Source organism: Larimichthys crocea, chromosome VI (genome assembly GCF_000972845.2).
Source record: "Larimichthys crocea isolate SSNF chromosome VI, L_crocea_2.0, whole genome shotgun sequence".
Taxonomy (NCBI): domain Eukaryota; kingdom Metazoa; phylum Chordata; class Actinopteri; family Sciaenidae; genus Larimichthys; species Larimichthys crocea.
The window spans coordinates 19,381,885-19,404,566 of NC_040016.1; the positions used below are offsets into that span (position 1 = coordinate 19,381,885).

Here is a 22,682-nt window from a genome sequence, read left to right on the forward strand (position 1 = left end):
GCGATCACCTAAACAAAACCTTCACGCTGAGTCCCATCCGTAAGCCCTCTGAAACTGGAATACAGTGCCCCTGGTCGTTATGACTCTGCACATTGGTGGACGAAATATCTGGGGTTTTGGCTATAACTACGCCAACCTGCTCTTTAAACCTCACATAAGTTGCTTGTCTTACGTTCGACCGGACATCTGGACCAGGACTGTGTCTCCCGTGGACACTGTGAAGAACGTGGCCCAGGGTCTAGCGGTTCGAAAATTAGCTTCAGGAAGTGTCTGCCTATTGGGTAAGGAAAGAGTTTACTGTTCTCACATGTCTGAACAAGTCCTCCTTTGACCGTAGGACTACAAACTGTTTATATAATCATCGTTTATCCCCTCATCATTGTCTCTAATATATCTTTGTGCCATGTTTGGTGTGTGTGTGTTCAGTATGTGTGGTCAGGTGAGCTGTGATAGATTTCTCAGTTTTGATGGTCAGGTGACCGACGTCCATATGGAACATCGATCGGCTACAAAGAAACGTACAACTACATGACTGGCGTCTTTTGGGTATGTTGTGTGTGTGTTAGGTTGCTAACCTTCAAACAAGGTCCACCCCCCAGTGATAAACAATATGTTTGTGTATTCAGTGTATGCCACACAGAAGGGCTTTCGCTATGATAATCTATAAGCTGCAACTGTAGCTTTTAAAATGTGTTTCATATACAAACCAATCAGCCATAGCTTTAGACACTGACAGATGGTAGACCCTTTTCAGGAAACTATTCCCTGATGGCCTTTGCAGCCAGGATTCAAGGTTCAGGTTTGAGGAACACAACAAGGAGCAAACAAAGTGTTGACTTGGCTGATTAGTGTAAGATTAATATTATAATTTATCTTAATATGTTCTATTCATAAAGTTTTTGGGAACTTTAAATCCATCATTTCAAAATATAATGTGGTGTGTGTGGGTTTTTTTAGGCCAAATCGTGGCTCCGTCCTCACCTGGTCCTCCACTCAGTTTCTTCTCTCCCAGAGGAAACGTTCCAATGGAGGACGTCTATAACAGCAAAAAAAAACATCCAACCCGCAGCGCTTGGAAAAAGAAGCCCGAAGACAAGAAGGCGGCCAGAGAGTGTCTGACTTTAAGAAAAGATGTAGCTTGTAGGGGTGTTGGTTAACTCAGTTGGTGGAGCACAGCCAAAGTCATACAAAACCCCAGTCTTGCCGCAGTGGTCCAGGGTTCGAATCCGACCTGTGGCCATTTGCTGCATGTCATTCCCCATTTCTCTCTCTCTCCCCACATTCCTGTCACTCTTCAGCTGTCTCTACACAAAAAGCTTTATTAATATATAATAATAATAATACAATATGTAATTGTAGAAATATGCTAATTCTTCAAATATAACCACCGTTAATGAAACAATGTAGAAACTAAGAAGTAGGGGATATATGAAGTTTAAAGTCTGAGTGATGTACTATACTCGTATCAGCACTTAGGGAACGACGCAAGAGAATTACTTTGTCCAGACACTGCACCCCCTACTTGAACATCCTCATACAGACATACGTTACATACATAAATTATTATTATATTATTTATTTTCTTATTATTCCTCGCCTGTCTTTGTGTTTCCCCTTGTATTTTTGTTTACACCCTGTAGCTTAAACACTTATTTACTCATTACATACAAGAATCCTTAGTTATTATAAAGGGGCAGACGTATGTCTTCATCCATCATGATGCACAGTATTTCTATTGTACGGTATGATTACATTTTTCGAATGTGATGCGGATGTGATGTGATACTCAATGGAATTCTAACACTGGTTCCTGTTCTCTTGTGCCTTACCTCCTGATAAAAATATTTAAAAAAAGAGAGGACCTCCTCTGCAAGCTCTACCAAACTGGACATGATAAATCTAAACAGCTGTCACAGTACTTATTTTTGCATGTCCTTGTTGTACTGTAACTTAATTGTTTCTCTAATTTGCAGATACGTTCAGTCATCTGTACCCTATTGAAACATTGTTATACAACTACAAGCTCAGCAGTAGCTCAGCTTCATTGTGAAACATGCTGGAAAGCACAATTTTGAAGTACTTGTACTTTACTTGAACTCTATTCTGTTACATCTCATAAAAACCTATAGCACTTTTTACTCCACTATAGTAACTTTTGATATCAGATTAATAAACAAATATGATCAAGTAATTATGATGTATTGCTATAGGTTAAGATAGGGAGGAAACTCATTCTGCAATCATTCTAATACAATAATGTATGTTGTTTGTTATATTGGGCCATCCTTCCGCAATATGAATACTTACTTTGGAGCTTTGAGTATAGTAGATTATTTAACCTTGTGTCAGACTTTGGTCAAAAATGTCAACAACACTGTAATTAGTCAAGAAAGGTGAACGAACAATACATCGAGTAATTTTTATATTTCGGTATTAGTAAGACATCTGTTGTAATAGCAAAATAATTATTGTACACATATCTGGGTCACCATTTACTTTACACCATTATGTACAAAATTCATCGTTCTCTACACGAGTGGAATACGAGAAAGCCCTCATAAAAAAAAAAAAATCAAAGTTGTTAAAATAAGTTTTTTTTTTTTTACAAATATAAAAACTTACATGGTTGCCCAACACCAGATGTCACAGATTTCTTTCAACGAGCACATTTGTTATTGTTATTTTTCTTTTACAATTATCTGCTTGACAAAAACAAAAAGGCAAATTTCAAACCATTTACAAACATGAGTTACATGATGGCTTAAAGGAAATATGACCCAAAAAAAAAGAAAAAAAAAAACAATCCAAAAATTTAACAACAGGTCCAACAGAGTGATATTTTTGAAAAATGCAAACGTCAAATATTTGTAGAGCAGTTATGTAAGAAAGAAATCAAAATGTTGTGCTTGTAAGTCTGAAAATACAAATTAAACTATTAAAGTAATGACGGTGTAAGATGTTATGCTGTCATTACACAATATTTGGTTTTGTTAATTAATAAATTTTTTTTAATTGTTAGGTTTACAGGAATGTTCATGAATTCACATAAATCAAATCACGCCGTAAGAAGCTTGAGTTGAATTATTTAATTTCAAAAGGGCCATAGAGATTTTACATGTTTCGTCCTTTTAACTGAACATTCTTTCACATTTTAATTATTGTTTTTTTTTTCAATGCTTTCGTAGATTTTTGTTTGACTGATACACTGGATGACTGAAAAAAAAAAAATCAGTCAAAATATGTCAAATCTGAAGTGGCTAATGTGAATTAAGTACGATCTGTAGGTATTGGGCTAAAACATGCGTGACATGAAGATCCAGCAGTGATTATTATCCATTTATTTACAATTTTTAGACGGGAGTTGTGTTTTCTTTTATTTTACAGTACTGATTCCCGTAAAGCACCAGCATCGCTTTAACACAACATTATGAAAACTGTTAAAATGATGCTTAGCTGTAAGGTTGTTATTTTTTAAAATGTTCTTAGAAATCCACACAAACCAGCTTGGAGTTTATTAATCGCTGCAAGACCGTCCGGCCACCAGTCATCTTAGGACCTCTGTGTAACGAGCATAACGTACGTAACGCGTGTGAGTTTTGTGCTTTTACTTCTTTGCAGTAATTCAGTGCAGGTGTGTGAAAGCGGGAATTCGCTCTGCCTTCACACCACTCGACAAACTTATGACTTAATATGGAAGCAGGTTTCTGCTCGGAAAATTAAAAAAAAAAGTCAGATTGATTTGATAATTCATAATTAGTGCTTGACAAATCCAACTTATTCAATAGTCACTAGACTTTAGAGGTGTCAAACAAAATTAATATGAATTGTAAGCACAATAATTTTTAAGGTACTCTACCAAGTGAAAATTGCGAGATGAAATTAAAAACAAAATCCAAATTATTATACCCTCAGTCACAGTAAGAGTCAAAAATATATTAAAATTACAAGATAGTAATAATAATTTTGACGTACAATGGATATTATTATTTTTAAATCATTCATTAATCTTTTTTTTTTTTTTTTTTTTTTTACCATGACAGAAATGGACTTCCATATTTAACTCTTCCATATTTTTGTTTACAATGCAGAACTAAAAGTATTAGGGTTTTGTCACATGATTATATTACATATGATTTAACTCTAATAAATTTAATTTGTCGTGATTTCGGAAACAAAACTGAAATTGTCAGTAGAAAAGTTTATAGAGTCGGCGCCACTGGAGAAATTTCACTGACATTGAAAAACTTTTGTCCCTTTGAGTGAAAAATCTCTTCTGTGCACAGCACAAAATAAATAATCTTTAAAAAGGAACTAAAAAAAAACGTAATACGTAATTAATTAAATCAGACCAACTTTTACAGTGTGGTCTCAACAGATTTAGTCAAGAAGCTCAAGTTCATTGGGAAAGTTTCATAAAAGCCCATCGCTGCCAGAAAAAAAGTTTAAGTTGCGTGGTGAACGGACCAAAACAGCATCGCGGTTGCGTTGTCACGGAGACGTTCACCATTTGAACTTTTAACTTAGTCTCATAATTTAAACTGACCGTGAGTATTTTTCAGTCTTCTATCAGGACCATTGTTTTTGTTTTTTTTCTTGGCAGATATGAGCCTCCATAGCTTCGTAGACTTTCTTCAAACCCTCGGACGACCTCACAATCAATCAGTCAAAATAAAACAAAGAGTGACACACAACTTTTGGATTCAGTCTTCAGAAAAAAATACAAACCAACAGCAAGAACATTTCAGGACATTTTAAATATTTCCTCGGGCTGTTCTGATAGGCTACACGAAGGTCATGTGACATGGATAGAGGGCTGTGACTGGCTCCTGAGCACACCGCTCCACAGCACAAGAGAGGTTTATTACAGGGTCGCTGGTGCTTAATGCTCTGTGTGTAAGATTTTTGTAAAATTGAATTATAAAGCACTGCTTGGCTCTGCTCATTCAGGTTGTTTGCATAAAGTGTGTGTGGTGTGTGTGTGTGTGTGTGTGTGTGTGAAGGGCACACTGGTCCAGTTAGTGATGAAGTGCACTCTTTTAAAAAACATTTCTTAAAAAGGGATGAAAAAAAAAAAAGAGTCAGTCCCGCCACGGACTGCAGCAGTCCATCATCGAGTTAAAAGTGAAAAACGTCTAGAGGTAAAAATGATGAAGGTCAAAGGTCAGCTGGGTTCCTCTTCACCAAATACCACACAGGTCAGAGGAGGAACGCTGTGGTGACGGCCACCTTCTGTTAACACTTCAGAGGAGTTTTATGTCGGGCAGCAATTTTGGTTTTTAATCCCGAGCCGCCACAGTAGTGGTTATAGAAAAAAAAAAAAGTAAATATAACAAACAAAAACACACCCGCCTCCCGTGTTAGACAAAAACAGGTCCACAAATGGGGACGCAGTCCGAGTAAATGGGAGTCCCTCCACACCCCCCTTAAAACTTTAAAACAAGCTCAAACTGGGGTTAGAGTCGCAGACAGACAAGGGGGGGTTAAAGGTCACGGTGTGGAGGGCGGTGGAGGATGCCCTGCAGGTCCTCTGGTAAAGCCAGGAGGACGGCGTCGATGTGGGCCCGCAGTTTGGCCACGGTCCCCGGACGCACGGGGAGCTGCTCCTTCTCCGCCTGAGTCGGCAGCAGAGAGCAGAGAGGGTGCATTCATCAGTCTACAAGTGTACTAGACGCATTCAGGTTTACCAGGAGTTGTGACAAAAGTTTTAGCGGTATGAGTGATCAAAAGAAATAAACAGTACCAGCAATGGCAGTAGGAGCCCAGGTTTTAACAGTTGTTGTGGTGGCCATAGCAGTAATAGTAGTAGAGTGTAGTAGTAGTAGTAGTAGTAGTAGTAGTAGTATATAGTAGTAGTAGTAAGTAGTGTAAGCAGCACTGGTATGTACTGGCCCCAATATAAGATGACATATTACCGTTGATTAACCAGCTTTTGCATTAGGGTTGCTTGTTGCCTTAATTATGAATGATTATGAACATTTTCGAGTTAGTTAGCTCTAAAAGTGTTAAAAGTTAGCCAGTCACCAACAAGTTTCAGGACTTTCATGGTAAACACGCCCGCCCCCCGAAAAAAAGTCACACATATTTTGTTGGACCGCCTTCAGCCTTGAGTACATTTGCTGTGGCATTGTTTTTGACAAGCTTCTGAATGGCAAACATTCAGCTCACATCCAGACAGGCATTATTTCCTTCCATCGAGTTGCATTGATCTGCAAAGATCTTATTGTGACAATGAGAAAGTCACAACACTGAGCCAAGTCTTCTCCAAGAGGTCTAGACTCTGTGGCGGCCAATCCATGCATGGAAAAGGACGTCTCGCACGTAGTCTCATGCCATTTTTGTCTGGGTGTAAGTAAGGGGGACAATTTTCTACCTGTAGATTTATTTTTGCGTTTTTTTGTTGGTTTCTTTAAAAATCACATTTTGTGTCAAATTATACGTGACAACACATGTAAAAGATATGTATCAGTCATGTTTTATTATCTTTAAAAGTCGGGACAAACGTCTTATCAAATTATGAGCAATAATAATAATAGTGGCAGTGATAGCAGCAGTTGGCATCTCAAACTGCCACAGCAGAGTCACGGTACTCTGTTTAAATTAGGAAAACCTGCTACAGCGCGTCATATACGGTCTGATTAGGCCTTAGCAGTAGTAGTGCAGTATTACACAGCAGTAAACAGTATGACAAGTGTTAATATCGGTCAGCAGTAACTACCTACACTAGAGGTAGTAGTATGAACACCAGTAGTAGCAGTATAACTGTATTTGTAGTGAGCAGCCTTGCATGAGTCTGTACTCACCAGTTTGTCTTTCAGCTTCAGAACCAGATCAACTGTCTCCACCTAGAGATGCATCTGAACTCTTTGCTGCAGATCCTACAGACAGACACAGACACAGACAGACACAGTCAGACAAACAGGTCAAGAAAGAGTTTTTGGCTGTCTGCGTTCTCTCTCTATCTCTGTCGAAACAAAGACTTCTTTATGTCACTATTTTGCAGCATAAAGGCCAACTCACACCGGGCGCGGATCAGAAGCGGCTCTCCGCGCCACGGCGCGAGCTTTCCGCAGGATTTCTATTTCTTCCGCGAGCCGCGGCTAAACCTGTAATTTCAACACGAGCACTGCGCACCATACAGAAACCGGGCCCTTGAATCAACGTAATAAACTTCCGCCCCCTTTCAAAGTAAAACACAATACTCAGTTCATGTAGCTTTTTACAACTTCACATCAACGTGACGTCACGACCAGTGGCACCCGGTGATCGAAGATCGATCAAAGGGTCTCAACGAGAGACTAATTGTTGACGTGGAACAACACACAATCATTTATGACACAACAGATGCTTTTTATAATCTCCTCCACGTCGGAGAAGCAAAGTCAGCTGTTTGTTGTTGTTGTTTTCTTTATACACTGTTTATCGCGGGGTCTCGGGTATGTCCAGGATTCTCGCGTGATCTCGCGTGAATACGGCCGGCTCGCTCCGCTGCCGTTCCGCGTCCGGTGTGAGTCCCGTGTAAATCGTGAGCCAGAATGTCTCTGACAGTACTGATGATCTTCATGATCTACATAATCTCACCTCCTCACACAGCGCCTCGAGGTGCAGAGCCTCCAGTTTCTGCGTCATCTCTCTCCTCCTGTTGCGGAACCAGCCGTCAAAGTTGGGAGACTTGAGGAAATGCCTTCAGACGCAGAAAAAACACACACACACACACACACACACGATGCTCAGACAGATTCCAAATCAATGATTAACTCGGTTAAACTCAACACTTCCTGCTGATGTTTCAAATTAAAAGCCTTCAGCCTTTGTTTGAACGGTAGGACGAGTTACTGAATATACTGGAGGATGGAGGACAAGTGCAATGAAGGAGTCTCTCTGATACAAGTCTTAAATAAAGGCCTGGTTGTGCCAGTTCATGACATTAAAACTGTGTTTGTACCTGTAGAGTCCTATCCAGTCTCCTTTTAGTCTGGATGTGAGCTGAGGTCCAGCTTTCTCCAGCGTCTTCATGAAGTCCTGCTGGATGAATGGTCGTAGTTGAGGAGGACTCTTCCAGGGACTGATGGACTTCTGCAGAGGCATCAGACTGGCCACGTACCGCTCCTGTGACATATTTTAAAATGGAGAAAATGTTTTGACGTCCTCCGGCTGCTCTACCTCAACTCGCTGTGATTTACAGAGTTTCCTGATGGACAGTGAAGTGCGAACTGTAGCTGCTGCTAGCTCAGTTTGTTAGCTGGGCTGCCCGAACTGTGAGCTCAGAGCACCGGACGAGTGTCAGTGTTTGCACCACAGGCGGTTTGGACAGGTTTTCATGACGGGGAGTGGAGCTGTTGTTGTGCCAGAACAGGAGCTGGGCAAGTGCACAATGTAAACGGGTTCCACAACCTCTATGGACATAATGACAGAGGCGAAGAGGACGTTAATGGAGGAAGCTAAGAAAAGAAAATGAGAGAGTGCGAGCAAGAAGCTGCCGCACAGGAGCAAATCTGGGAATGACGTTTAGTCGTTTGGCAAGAGCTCTGTGAAATAAAAGGCTGAAAGACAGACGCTGAGCTGGACTTCTTGCTTTGGACTAGGGCCGCCACGATTAGTCACGATTATGTCAACGAACAAAATCGTTGACAACTAATTTAGTACCACCTGTACCGTAAATGATACCATAACACAGACCCTCCAGGAATTCATGATGTTGCGATTTGCAACTTCAACGCAATTTCAGTGAATCCCCGTGAATCCAGGGCGGTGTTGCAATTTTAACCAATCACCGCGATTTTTCTGCAACTTCCGCGCAGTCTGGATTCAACTCGGTGGGTCAGGGACGGCCGCACGGTGCAACAGGATCCCCTCGTGGGACCTCTCCCCGGCGCCGGGTGCATTTTCCTCCACGGCGGCATGCTGCGACCAGCTCTGGGTCGGCTTGTAAAGGCTCGAGGGCGAAGCTGCGAGCATACTTCAAGCTGAAAGCTAATGATCTGATCAGCTGCATGCTGGTGGGATAAGCTGTATGTTTTACAGTCAATTCACGTATGATCCGATTAGTCGACTAATCAAAAAAATAATCAGTGATTAGTCGACTATCAATATAATCGTTTGTGGCAGCCCTACTTTGGACTAGTCAGTGAAGACTTGCTAAATGTTGATCACAGGTAATGTAATCAGAACAAATACACGTGTACAGCTGTCCATATTTATGACATATCACGCTCTGAATTTGGGGGCACTGATTCGCAAAAATACCAATTTCTACGTAATGTTGCCGTTACAAACACAACCTTCCTTGTTCTTTTCATTGTTGTTGAAACAGGCGACAGTCAGCACGCAAACAGAAACAAACTAAACAGCACTACGTTACTCTGAGAAAGAAAGATGAGGATAAAATATGAAATCATTACCAGAGGAATGATGAAGCTTTGTGTCAGTTCTAAGAAATATCGTCGAAGAATTGCATTTTGGGCCGCTGAGGGTCTCTTCTGTTGAACACCCTGAAAAAAAAAAACAACAAACAGAAATTAAGAAATTCAAGTGAACGCACATTTCCACACATTGAAGCAGCGAACCAGTAGTGATACGGCACACACGTTTATCCATGTAGCCCAAAGATTGATATCCAGTCTGAGGGGAAAAGGAGCACTGGAAACGGTGTCACCCCAAAGAATTTAAATAAAACGTTAATTAACTGACGTGCATGGCTCCAATCAGTCAGCAAAACAAGGGAAGACGTGACACCATCTTACCTTCTGAAGCTGTTTGATGATTTCTTCATCTTTGTTGAGATACGGCTTATATGCAGTGTATACGCCTGCAACACACACACACACACACACATCAATGAAGCTCTCACTCACAGTGTGTAGCTGGTCGGACAGTGTGAGCTTTGTGATAAAAAACAAATCATACTAAAAAAGATAAAGCTGAAGTATTTACCGGGTTTAGAGTCCAGAGTTTTGAGGTTTTTCAGTTTCTTGACTTTCATCTGCTTGGCCATCTCTCCTGAGAGGACGGATGGAAAGGTCAGACAAAGATACACTTCATTGTCATAGTCTGGCTTAAGATTTCCCTTCACTGACACCTGACCCAAAGGTTTGTGAGTCTTTGCAGTCCAAAGACTGTCAAGTCCTAAATAAGTCCGTATACACGCTTTACTAAATGTAATGCAAGTAATAATGTATTTAAATGTACACGAATCATGAATGTTTTCAAGTTGTGCTGTAGCACGATTGGTATGACAGCGATGTGACCCTGCAGTCATGCAGCATGTGCTGCATTAATTCTGTCCCTCTGTGTATTTAGCAATTAGAAATTTCTCACTTGAGTCTGATTCATGTGAGAATTTTATCCATCAGTGCAGAGAACAGGAGAATGCAGGATTTATTGAAACACATCGTGACGTCATTGTCGGAAGATCCGTCGCCATCCGCCCTGTCTTATTGGTACACACTGGGAACAAAGCTAACAAGAATATATCTGCTTTCAGTTATCAGTCATTTGATAATCTTCTACATTATGTACCTGTTGTGTCTACAGGGTGAGACTCCAGCTCTGGATTTTGATTCCAGTTTTAATCTTGCTTAATAGAAACATAACAATCTCAGGTATTTGGAACTGAACTGCACACACACCTCTGGGCTGCATAGCTGTAGTGGACTATACTGCATTGCAAAGCTGTTGATTTTCTCTTTTATTAATTAAATTACTTCTTGCATCTTGTACCTGCTTGCTTCATGTCCCCGATGCGGATGATGTGCGGCCAGTGCTGCAGCGTTTTAGCAAAGAAGGGATTGGTCACTCCCAGAATGACGGACGGGCTGTAGAAAGATGGAAGACAGAGAGACGGGTCACACGTGACTCTAAAAAAAAACCTCCTCTCAGAGGGTGGACAGTGGTTATGACTACAGAGAATGAGCAAAGTGTTTGTCTTTCTGTTATTAAATCCACTGTTATGCAACGTTACTGATGTTTAAATTTAACAGGAGCTTTCCTGTATGGAGGAGTAAAAGTGCCAAAATCATGTGTTGCAGTGCTACATGAATTGAAAAACAAAAAAAGTCACGCTAATCTATCTGATCCACTGCTTTGGTCTGAAATGTCTGGCAGTTTTGTTTAATGGAGTATTTAAACCAATGCAGAGGTGAACAGCGCCACCCGGTGTATTGGAAAGTGTTCACTCGCTCTGCATCAATCCATCATCTGGAGGTTGACAGATAAAATAAATTTATGATGCACTGCAACGCAGGACCATGAAATAATTCATTTGTCGTAAAACATAAAACAAATAAGATAAAAACGCCTTTATTGATCCCACACTGGGAAAAAATTGATTTGATATAGGGGCTCACAGTATACAAGGTGAATGAGAAAAATACTGTCTTCAGCTGTCAGCTCTTTAAAAGGTTTAACTGTTCAAACCCGAGTGTGAAGTATGTTCATTCAGCCACGTCTCTGTGATGCTACACTCTCCACACTCCCTCTGTAGCCGCGGTGAGAGATCGTATACGCTGTAGTAGTAGCAAGTAAGAAGCAAATATAAACTGACAGTATGTCATGTCAAATATTTCCTAGATCGTGTTACGTGTTCCTGGATGAATGAGGTGTATGATACTTATTTCAAACCAGCCATGCCTGCAGTTTTCTGCATATTGGCACCATACCTGTCACACTCCTGACACCTGTAGCACACAGGTGTCAAATGATACAACACTACAAAGCAGGGGTGTGTGTCGCACTTAAGTTAAACCTCTCAGGATCAGACTCTCGATAATCTTCTTGTCTTTCAAAAGGTCGTTATTTAAAATCCTCAGACTCACTCACTCTTCCCTGCAGTTCAGCCGCCGACACAACACAACAAGTACATGCAGCAACACGCCTCACTGTTACTCACGGAGCCTGCGTCCTGGTGGTGTACTCCTTGAACTCGCTGTCGTGGATGGTGAAGTACGGCCGGAAGTCGCTGCAGTAACGCAGAGGAGAGATGCAGCTGCAGAGAGAGGAACAGAGATATGAATAACTTCGGGAACAGAGAGAAACATTTGACATGTGACTAATGTGTATCCGGGTCATTTCCTACCAAAGAGTGGATTTACGATGTGAAACGCTACATTTAGTCGTGTTAAAGATATGAAAACATATTTCTGGGCATTTTTCAAAGACTTAAAGACACAAATTCAGGATTCATATCCCTAATTTGAGATGACTAGACATCCCAGTTTGTCCAGGACTGCCTGTGTGTCATGACTCGTCACAAATATCTGTAAGAAAATCACTAAACTGTTGCGGTTTTCACCACATTATTAAAATATAATACTTATTTTCAGCGCTTATAGACAGTTAGCATGTTCAATCCAGCTCATGTTACCTAACACAATATAGAAAACCTAAATAAGAGCTCCAGGAGGGTCATCAAGTGCCCAACGATGAAAAAGCTGCCTTGGTTTTGAAAGCTGTGCTAAGTCGCCTACTCACGCATGAACGAGTGGAGAGACGTATGCAGATAGAGGCAGAGCGGGTCGTCAATTCAGATGATCAGTGGTTCGACGCCCAGTGTCCTTGAGCAAGATACTGAACCCTAAATTGCTCCCGCAGGTTGCGCTATCAATCAGCCGGCACCTCGTCAGTGTATGTGTGAATGAACCTTTGGGTTGTGCTTTGTGAAAATACGGTCACCCTCCAACTCACCTGACCAACGCCAGCACAGTATCCGACGACTCCGCTGGCGACGGCGCCATGACCACGAGAGCCTCCCCGAGCAACACCAACTCCCAGAGCATCTGGATGTGGAAGAAGACCGGGTAGAAACACCTGGAGAGAGAGAGAGACGGAGATAACGAGTGTGAAGCTTAGAGAACTGACTGGACCGTTCGTAGAGATCACTTTGGTTCTTCATCAGTCCACGACACTGTTGTTTGATTTATGCGACCTAATCGAAAACAACCTGATTTCCCAGCTCACAGAACAAATAAATACATTTGTTTAGGACTGGGGAACACCTGTGGGCATTACAGACCAACGAGGCTGTAAACGAGGGCAATAAACGTGCAGGTGAGTGGTTTCAGTTTTAGAAAAACAAACTAAATATTGGGGTAAATGTTAAAAAAATCCAGTTGCACTTTGACAAATCTTTTTTATTTCAAGCAGGTAGATTTGTTCAGGTGTGAGCAGAAAAACTGCTGCAGTGTCGCCCACTGAACAGCAGGTGGAGACAGAGTGTGACCTGCGAGGTCTCACCTGAAGAGGTCGACTTCATGGATGGTCGGGAGCACGATGGACACCTGACTGTCCGTCTGGAAAAAAAAAACAGAGAGAGAGAGAGAGAGAGAGTCTCTTTCAGCTGAAATAATCACGTGCTCAATGTGAAACAGTGTTAAATATCACGTTAATACACATTAGAGTCTATTCAGCTGCAGGAGGCAGCTGCTGCACACTCTGCCAGGTGAGAGTGCCCCGTGATTATTTATTGTCGACTGTACAGAACCAGTTCAGGAACCAGAGCTAATGTCCTGATCCACACTTTTCTTCCTAATATTTCCAATTTGGAGCCACAAATTCAGAGTTTTTCCACCCTCTGCTGTCATCGTAACTTATTGTTGGATATATGCACACATTATGTGCATGATCATGACTGTAGGAGGCTGATATCCGACCAGAACATGCAGGAAATAAAAACATTTTCTGTAACTTAGCTTATCGTTACTCAGGATCATGCTGGGCCTGGAGCCTAGCCCAGGGTTGACGCATCAAGATAAACAACCATTCACACTGACATTCACAACTGCGGGCAATTTAGAGTCACCAGTTAACCCATGAGTGCGTGTGTTTGGACTGTGGGAGGAAGCTGGAGTACCCGGAGAGAATCCACACAGAAAAGCCTCAGCCGGGGTTCGAACCAAGAACCTTCTTTCTGTGAGATGACAGTGCTAACCACTGCATTAGACTGTTTCCACCATATTACAGGAAATGTAAAACTTATTTTTGATCGTAATACATTTTAAAAAGTATCTTCAGAGATTCCTTTGAGTACCACTAGAGGGAGGTCGTGCACCACCAGCAGTGCATGTACCACAGTTTGTGAGAGTGTGTGTGTGTGTGTGTTCACCTGTGCAGACTGGACCAGCTGTGAGGTTCCGGGTTTGTCGTAACAAGTTGGGATGCGAACCTGCAGCAGAGGACAGAGTCAGCGCAGTTTGAACCCAGTTAAACACAGAGTATTACCCAGAAAATGAACGTTCTGGGTAATATTAAGCTCATATTATTATTGTTTATGCTTCAAAATGATGATTCACACAAAGTGGATGTAGTACATTGTATTATAATGTAGGTGGCTTTTGTCGTGGTCGTGTCCTGAAGACGTTCTTAGTCCACTGGTCACCTGAAGCTGAACAGGAAGTCACACACAGGTGTAACTCATAACTTTACGTTATCAGGAGCACTTGAACTTCACCTGCTGTGCCAGCTTCAAATGGCACATCTATCGGTCTCCACCCACTTTGTGTGTGTGCATGTATGTGTGTGTGTGTGCATGTACCTTGATGACCACACCCATGATGGGCAGCGTCAGGATTCGTCCAGGATGTGGCGTCGGCCAGCGGTCTATGTCGTTACAAGCTGTCAATCAAACACACGAATCAGACTCCAGCCTTCACACCGAGGACGTCAATCAGCAGTCAGTAAAGTTCATCTACACCCAGCTGCTGTTTATTAGACACACCTAGTCTAATACTCTGCTGCCCTGCAATAAACCCAACGTTCATGACGGGTTTATTGAAGTGAGACAACACAGACTCGTGTATATATCATCTTTAAACTGTACACAGCAGATTTAGAGAGACAAGAGTCTTACTAGAGATGCAAATCTAACACTATTATGTAAATGAGGTGAATCTGCTGTTACACAGATGTTCATTAAGGGGCGGCAGTAGCTCAGTCCATAGAGACTTGGATTGGGAGACAGCGTGGGCAATTAACGTCAGACCATACGTCCTATTTTCTGTTCCTGCCGTGTCTTACATTCTCATGGTAGCAAACAAAAAGGCTACCATCACTAGATGCCGGCTTCTTAGAAATCCTCCCACCTTGAGCTAATAGATAGATATTATATAGGGATGCACGATAAAATATCGGTCGATATGGGGAGAAATTACATCATTTTTTAATCGACAGGATAGGTTCATTTTAACCAATAAAAAGATCCGATAAATTAATGAAAGTGGGGAAATTGTTTGCAGGCCGAGTAGACCCAAAGGTGCCTTATCGTCTCTGCCGGACTAATAATGAACATGTCTTCACCGGTGTGGCAGAAGATAACAACAGCATTGCTGTTTGCAAAAGTTGTTCAGCGACGATTCAGCGAGGAGGAAAGAAGACTTCGAGTTTTAATACGACGCGATGTCTGAAACAAGCGGTATTAAAAGAATATGAAGCAGCTAGTGGTGCTTCTAAGGCTAAAACAACACAGAGTGTTGCTTTGCGCTTCCCTGTCAAAGCCTCTTTGTCTTTATGTAAACCACCAGGAGCTTCGTGATTGAAGTTTTCATCGCACAGTGATGAGACACATATCTTTGTAATCAGTCTCTGCTTTCACGCGATGTTTGTGTGGTCTGGTTCAAGTGGTGAAATTAACAGAAGCGCTAAAGCGGACATGTGCTGTTTTCGTGTTTTTGTTACATGCCCACATAATTGCTTGGGGGATTGAACTATGTTTCTTTTAAGTAGCAGTGCTTGGTTGAGTTTTTAGCTGAATTTCTCCGTCATTTTGATATCCTACATGTTAGGATTGGTGCTTCCTGGCAGACGCTGATCGACTGTATTGTGCATGCATCTCACGCTGCCCCCCCGTACGGAGACTTTCAGGTTGAAATATAAATTTATCGGCCATGCGAATCAGGAAATTATTGGTTAGAAATGTTTCATATTGTGCATCTAGATTAATCTATTCAGAATACGTGTGCAACCTAAGTAAGTCTTTGAGGACGGCGTGGTGGCGCATTAGACCAGAGGCTCATCTCCTGTTTCCAAAATGCATCACTGACTGCTCGAGAAAGCTGTTCTACTTGGATACTTACTGATGAAAATAAATCATGTTCAATAAGATGTACTTGTGTTTACAAACTGTTTATTCAGTTAAACATGAATTTTGAACTGTAAACCTACATCAGAGGTCGTGATGAACTGTTTACAGTCAGTAGCTTTGTGTCAATCATTCGTTACATCAGTGCTTGACCCAGCGTCTAAGAGATGTTTTGCGTTTAGGTGACACATACTTAAGAGTCTGACAAATAAAATTGTAGTAGAAGACAATTGTAAATGAAAGTGCATCATCCTGTGACTAAGAATATCTGTTTTGAACGCGACTGAGGGGCCTCAGGTTCAAGTTATGAATCGAACAAATAAAGTATAAAACAAACAAAATAAAACTTAAAAAGAAAATGTGGATGGTTGTCTGAGAAAACTCGTCCCTGCCTCCTCGTCGAGACGTTGGAGGTGAACTGAATTTCATTTGAGCTCCTCAGTGTTTATAGCAACACATCTTTCCAAACGGTGTCCTTTTAACTCCAGATGAGACAGAAAGTAGTTCCAAAGAAAACCTGAATTTGTGTTTTGAGGATGATCCAGAGCTACAGGAACAACAAGCTTTCTGGAACGGCGTGTCAGCGTTTGATTTTTAAGGTTATGAGCACCATAAAATAAAATTCCTTTCACAGACGCTGTGCTGTGGTGGGAGGCAGATCAATGTGAAACGTGTCCTGAGATAACTTCTGTTAGGATTTGGCGCTATAAAAATAAAACTGAACTGGTGGCAAGAGTAAAGTTATCTGTGTGTGCAGATAACACCAGAGGGAAGTCAGAACACGGCCCGAGCATGCGACGTCTTGTCAAAATAAGAAAACGCCGGTGGATGGAAACTAAAACTGGTGACCGACCTGAAGCTTGTTTGTGTCAAAAGATTTTCTGCAGACCAGCTGGAGTCCGAACACAACACTCACCGTATCTCTTTAAGTGTGTTTGCTTTACAAAATGTGGACTTTAATGTTTCTACGGCTACAGACCGGATCGAGACAGACAGGTAAAGACAGACAGGTGATCAGACTGACCGGCCTCCAGACAGGGCTCCTGTTTCTCGAAGTATTCTGGAGCCATGATCTTCAGCAGGGAGTGGAAGAAGGTCACGTAGGGCAGCTTACTGATCAGGACTAGAGACTGGTGGAGAGACAGAGAGAGAACTTGACTCGTCGCTGAACACGACATCAGGGTTTCCTGTTAAACCTGTGACCACTGAACTTTTTCTGTTCGCCCGTTTGCTTTGGAAACACCAACAACATTTGATTTTATCGCTGCATGATGGGACTTTTGACGTCTATAAAAACTCACTTTTAAGAAGCAGGAGCCAGAGAACATTTGGTATTTGTACCCGATAAAAGACGATGAAGCAATTATGGAAAGTGTTACCAGTTAATGATCAAAGATCTGTTTTATGTACTGACCTCTAACAGATTTTGCATATTGGTTTATGAATCTTATGAACGAAGTCTGACACTGATGGCTCTGTGTGTGACACTGACCTTCTGGAAGTATCCTCTCTTCAAGGATTTGTCTCGCACCTGACGGAAATACACGTAACCGTAGTAATGGCCCTGCTCCCTCTGTAAGAAACACACAAACAAACAAAGTTTTAAGTCACTAAAGCAGGTGATTCAGGTGTAGACACAGTGTGTGTGTGTTGGTGGTGTCCTCACCTTCAGACAGGGCGGCGCGTCCCGGTCGGTGGTTTCCAGGAAGCAGCCCAGCGACGACTTCCTGTTGGAGCCCTGACGAAAGCGGAAGCAGAACTGGGTGTCGCCAAGGCAACCTGGGAGCACAACAGAGCGATGGCGCAGTTACCATGGGAACACACACACACATACCTAGTTTAGTCGTCCGATTACATGATTTATATACTTGGCATTTAATTTAACATCTTTGATCACATTTATAGTTTGTGTTCAAAGACTTCCATGAACTAAGTTCAGACTTATTGTTAATATATTTTATAATATATCATATTAGACTTGAGTCAGGGTTGTTTCAGCTTCGTGTGTTTGTCCCAGAGCGGATAAAAGCCACAAATCACACACACTACACTACAAAAGTGTCGAGGATGACACAGCGAGGTCAGAGACTTCCTTCCTCTGTGGTCCTTGATGTAAAAACAGTTCTGGACTTCACGTTCTTATTTCTAATGATCTAAAGAAAAACACATTTTTCAGATTCAAGATTCATTCACTCATCATAAAAAACAACAACAGGGAGCCGCATGTGTCTGATTTCAATGTATAGGACTTCGGTGTCTTCCTAGTTTCCTCCTGAATTTTTTTGACAAACAGGAAAAGGAAGCAAAAAGAAAGGAAATGGGAGTTCAGGTCGAGTCACCGACTGGCCTTTGACTTCCACATGACCTCCGCACATTCTCCAGCAGAGCGAGCGAGTACGAGAGTTTAAGATGTTACACAAACATCAGCTCACACTCTGTCAGATTCAAGGAATCACACTTCAAAAAAGGACACACACACACACACAGACACACACTTCCTAGAGCCCAGCCAAGACTCCATGACATCATGCAGTCGGGTTGCGTTGAAGACCACCCAGAACGAAGCAGACCATCAGCAGCTGAGAGCAGCACAGCTCTGAATGAATTCTGTTTTCGTTTTATTTGCATGTTTCTATCGACCTTGAGGCGGACGTGAAATCTCTCTGACTTCTCGGTTGTGGTTGAGGCGTGAGTCCTGCTGGGTTCGAGCCCAGTTTAAGTCACTATTTTTTGGTCTCTGAATCAAACCTCCGACACTGGAGCTTCAGTCTCTCCGCTCTCCATCTGACGTGGATGTAAACAGCCTCAGACTAAAAGCTGAGACTCAGCACTTTGTGATCAGTTACGGTCGGTTTCGGTACAGCAGCACTTCTTCTTTCTGAATACACTGAACTTCAGCGTCAATGAGAGACAAATGATGTGAGCTCTGATTTGTGTGAGAGAGCTGCAGCTCTACAGTGTAATGTCTCTCTCTGTGTGTGACACACAGCTACAGTATATATAGTAGCACTGTAAGCTTTGTCCTAATCCTGTCATCCACCTGAGGGCAGGAGATACGTCAGCTCCACCGCACGCTGACTCAGACAACAAAGACACACACCTGCAGACGCACACACAATTCACACACACACACAAACACAGAGTAAACCAATCCCTCCCCGACTTTATCTTCTAGTGTTACACTGATCAAAATGTTTGTGTTTTTAAAAATGCTGCCCGGCTGGAGGCTCATTAACACAAAAATTACAGACAAGCTGCAACAGTTAGAGGATTAACAGAGGAGATGTCTACTTTTTAATTAATCAACAGCTATTTTGTTCATCGATTTGATTCTGATTTCAGCTCTCAGATGTAAATATATTCTAGTTTCTTTAATCCTCTGTGACCATAAACTGAATATCTTCATGTTGTGCAGAAAACAGGACATCTGAGCGTGTCAGCTTGAGCTTTAGGACACACTGATCGACATTTTATGAACTGATTTCATGAAAAACTGACGGACAAATCAATCAATAATGAAAATAAACATTAGTTGCAGCCCTAGAATGACATTTGTAATATTGTAAATTTGATCATTTGAAAGCCTACAACATAATCGCGGTCAGTATGTCGTGTGCTTCACTGTATTTGTCTGTAAAGTTTTGAAAATGTGTTTTTGTTTTTAGCTGCCTGAACACCATTTACCACAAAACCCCAAAGGCCACGAAGGGTTAAAGGCCACGTCAGTCTGAACACAGAGTCACAGTTCATTTAGAGCTTAAATCAAAGAACCCTGTGATAAATCCTGAGTACACAAACTTCAGTTTTCATCAGCCGTCTTAATAAAAGGGTGTTGATTCAACTTTTTTTTGGAGGCTGTAGGCTCAGCTCTCAAGCTCTCGTTTTTTTTATTTTAATCCTTACACAACTATTCCTGCACACAGCCAACTGCAACTCAATGAATTCTCATTTTACCAGGAGAGACACGCCACAATAAAACTAAGACAGAGTCTCCAAAGCGATCTGAGACGTCATGCATAAGTTTAGAGGTTTGAACTCACCTGAGTTAGAGTCAGGAAAGGAAAGGTAGCAGATGCTCGTTTTCTGAAAGGAAAAAAAACATGAAATAAATACAACAAATAATCCACCAAACTTTGCTCCACTCGTTGGATCATCTGTGATTTGGTGTAGATCGTTTATCGTGACTCACCTCTTTCTCTGACAGTTTGGAATGATGAGGATAAATCACCTGGAAGACGGATAAACAGAGTCAACACATGTAAAAACACACTTGGACGACACGACTGTCTGTATCTGCAGTCACCGTGTTAAGGGGGTAGCTCGAGTATTTTGAAGCGAGGTTGCTTAAGGTTGAACGTATTGACATTGGCGTAGTCGATGCGTTTCCTACGGTAGACGGCGGTCAGTGCTCCTCCAGCTTTGCACAGCTGTGAATGTTTAAACTACATAAAATAAAAAAAAGGTACAAGCTGTATTAAAGAATACTTTCACCGGTTTAAGTTGCGGTCACACGGCCTTTTTTCTTTTTGTCGCCAGGCGTAGAACAGATCAGATCGTGGTTGAAAGATCAGACTGAAACATTTCTAAAGATTTCTGTTTTTCTGTGTGTGCGCCGCTGTGACTCCGGTCCAAACAGCTGATCTGGAGCAGAACTAAGAGAAGTTAAGACAGACTTTATTGATCCCACACCGGGGGAACTGAGTCCTTCCTGCAGGGACCTGGTACTGACTCCGGGCCTGTGGTCCATGTGTAGAAATCTGGAAGTTTTGAGGTCAGTCGCAAAGAAACAGCAGGGTAAAGTGTTGTAAATAATAATAACAGCATAACATAATAGCTGTATGAGGTGGGCTGTGTTTATGTGGCTGAACTGAGCCTGTGCAGAGCTCAGACTGCTGTCTAAGAATAAACACATCATGCAATAACACCCCAAACTACTAATACACTACTTTTTTTCCAGTATAAACTCGAGTTTGAAATGGAAAAAGTTTGCAGTGTTTGTGCTGAGGAGTCTTTACAACATTAGAAGTTTAAAAAGCTTGAGAAATGTGTTTACTTTCAGCCAAGTGTGAGAGACTCAGACTAACTCCTGGAAAGCAAACACACAATTCAGCTTGTTTACAACAAACAATGAAACTGTAACGATTTTAACAGCTCAGACTAATAATTATATTTCCCTACAGTCGGTGTCATGTGTGTGTAAACGTGTCAGCGTTACTAACTAGACAAAACACAGCTGCATGTTGAGGCTCGTCCAGGAAATAGCCCGAGCCCTCCATAGCTGCTAACTCAGAGGAGTTTCATCGTCCAGCCTCACCTCCACCGCTTGTCCCAGCTCCAGGTCGAAGCCGACCACGCAGATGCAGTGCAGCCAGGTGGCGAAGCGGTCCCAGGGCAGCAGCAGAGCCTCCTCCGGCTCGTCGTCGCCTCCGGGCCCGGGAGGCAGAGTGATCTCCTCGGCCGGAGAGATGCTGCTCGCGTCCTGGTCATCCAGATCCTCCGGCTCCTCGACCTGCTCCCCGAGCTCCTCCGGGCCTTGCAGAGCCATGACGACGGCCCCCACACGGACGCTCGGACGCTCTCTGGAGAAAGTTACCGGTTCACTGAGTCAGTTTGTGGCTTGTAGTCGGTGTCGGTCCGGTCACAGCGGCAGGAGGCGGCGAGCGGTACCGAGAGTCTCCATGTAGCTCCGCTAGCACAGCAGCGTGCGTACGTACGTACGTACAACGTCCTGCGTCATCACGTAAAGCCGTCCCCTGGAGTTGCGTTCAAGTCAAACTCGGTATTATTAGTATTGCGGGAAAAAAACATTATTACTTATTTTGAACACAAAGAAAAGAAACTATGTTTTATTCTCAACCTCTATATTTTATTAGGGACATTTCACATCCATAAATGTAAATTTCAAGATTCATCACCATCATTTAAGCTTTGGTTATTATTTTAAGTCTCTTAAGTTAATTACTATCTATAATTAATATTCATGCAGATATTTTCAACCAATAACCTGTCACATCTTTATGTAAGATTACAAAGTCACATCTAAGTTTTATTTTTGCTTTTCTGCTGTCATGCTTTTCCCTTTAGATCCTTACTATACTATCATGTAACTATGCTGGTGCTTTGTCACTATTGTACAATGTGAAGTAGTATGACTGGATTCTTTATTTGTTTGTTTGTTCTTTTAATAAAGTTTGGAAAAAAAACAAAAAACTAAAAAACAAGTCAAACTTCGTAAACTTTCCTTTTTTCTGCAGGAAATAAAGAAAAAAAGGAAGTTTGTGAGTGATAAACACAAAAATACTCATGTTGCGTTCAAATTCTGAGATAGCAAACTAAATGTTTTACTTTTACAGTCAATATAGGATACTAAGTCAAAATTGTACTTTGCAAGATTCAAGATTCAGATTAAGGTTCAAGGGGGGGCTTATTGTCATTTTCAACCATATCCAATCCACTTTTTTATATGTAAGATTAAAAAGTCAAATCTAAGTTTTATTTTTGCTTTTCTGCTGTCATGCTTTTCCCTTTAGATCCTTCTATACTATCATGTAACTATGCTGGTGCTTTGTCCACTATTGTACATATGTGAACTAGTATATCTTTTTTTGTTTGTTTT

The 22,682-nt window shown here is 41.8% G+C and overlaps 1 protein-coding gene across 1 annotated transcript in view; it reads right to left on the reverse strand.

Annotated features, from left to right (window-relative positions):
* dennd6a (DENN/MADD domain containing 6A) overlaps window positions 1–21,790 on the reverse strand; it is a 27,196-nt gene extending 5,406 nt beyond the window's left edge. The window contains exons 1-17 of the mRNA XM_019256186.2: window positions 21,381–21,790; window positions 20,256–20,294; window positions 20,107–20,149; window positions 17,733–17,845; window positions 17,559–17,639; window positions 17,091–17,196; window positions 14,525–14,604; window positions 14,096–14,155; window positions 13,228–13,283; window positions 12,679–12,801; window positions 11,885–11,980; window positions 10,717–10,811; window positions 9,931–9,996; window positions 9,741–9,805; window positions 9,399–9,488; window positions 7,943–8,106; window positions 7,579–7,681 (exon numbers count right to left, since the gene is read on the reverse strand). Coding sequence (XP_019111731.1) covers window positions 7,579–7,681; window positions 7,943–8,106; window positions 9,399–9,488; window positions 9,741–9,805; window positions 9,931–9,996; window positions 10,717–10,811; window positions 11,885–11,980; window positions 12,679–12,801; window positions 13,228–13,283; window positions 14,096–14,155; window positions 14,525–14,604; window positions 17,091–17,196; window positions 17,559–17,639; window positions 17,733–17,845; window positions 20,107–20,149; window positions 20,256–20,294; window positions 21,381–21,611 — 1,611 coding nt within the window. The 5' untranslated portion in view covers window positions 21,612–21,790. The remainder of the gene's footprint in view (window positions 1–7,578; window positions 7,682–7,942; window positions 8,107–9,398; window positions 9,489–9,740; window positions 9,806–9,930; window positions 9,997–10,716; window positions 10,812–11,884; window positions 11,981–12,678; window positions 12,802–13,227; window positions 13,284–14,095; window positions 14,156–14,524; window positions 14,605–17,090; window positions 17,197–17,558; window positions 17,640–17,732; window positions 17,846–20,106; window positions 20,150–20,255; window positions 20,295–21,380) is intronic.
* Between the last annotated feature and the right edge of the window lie 892 nt (window positions 21,791–22,682).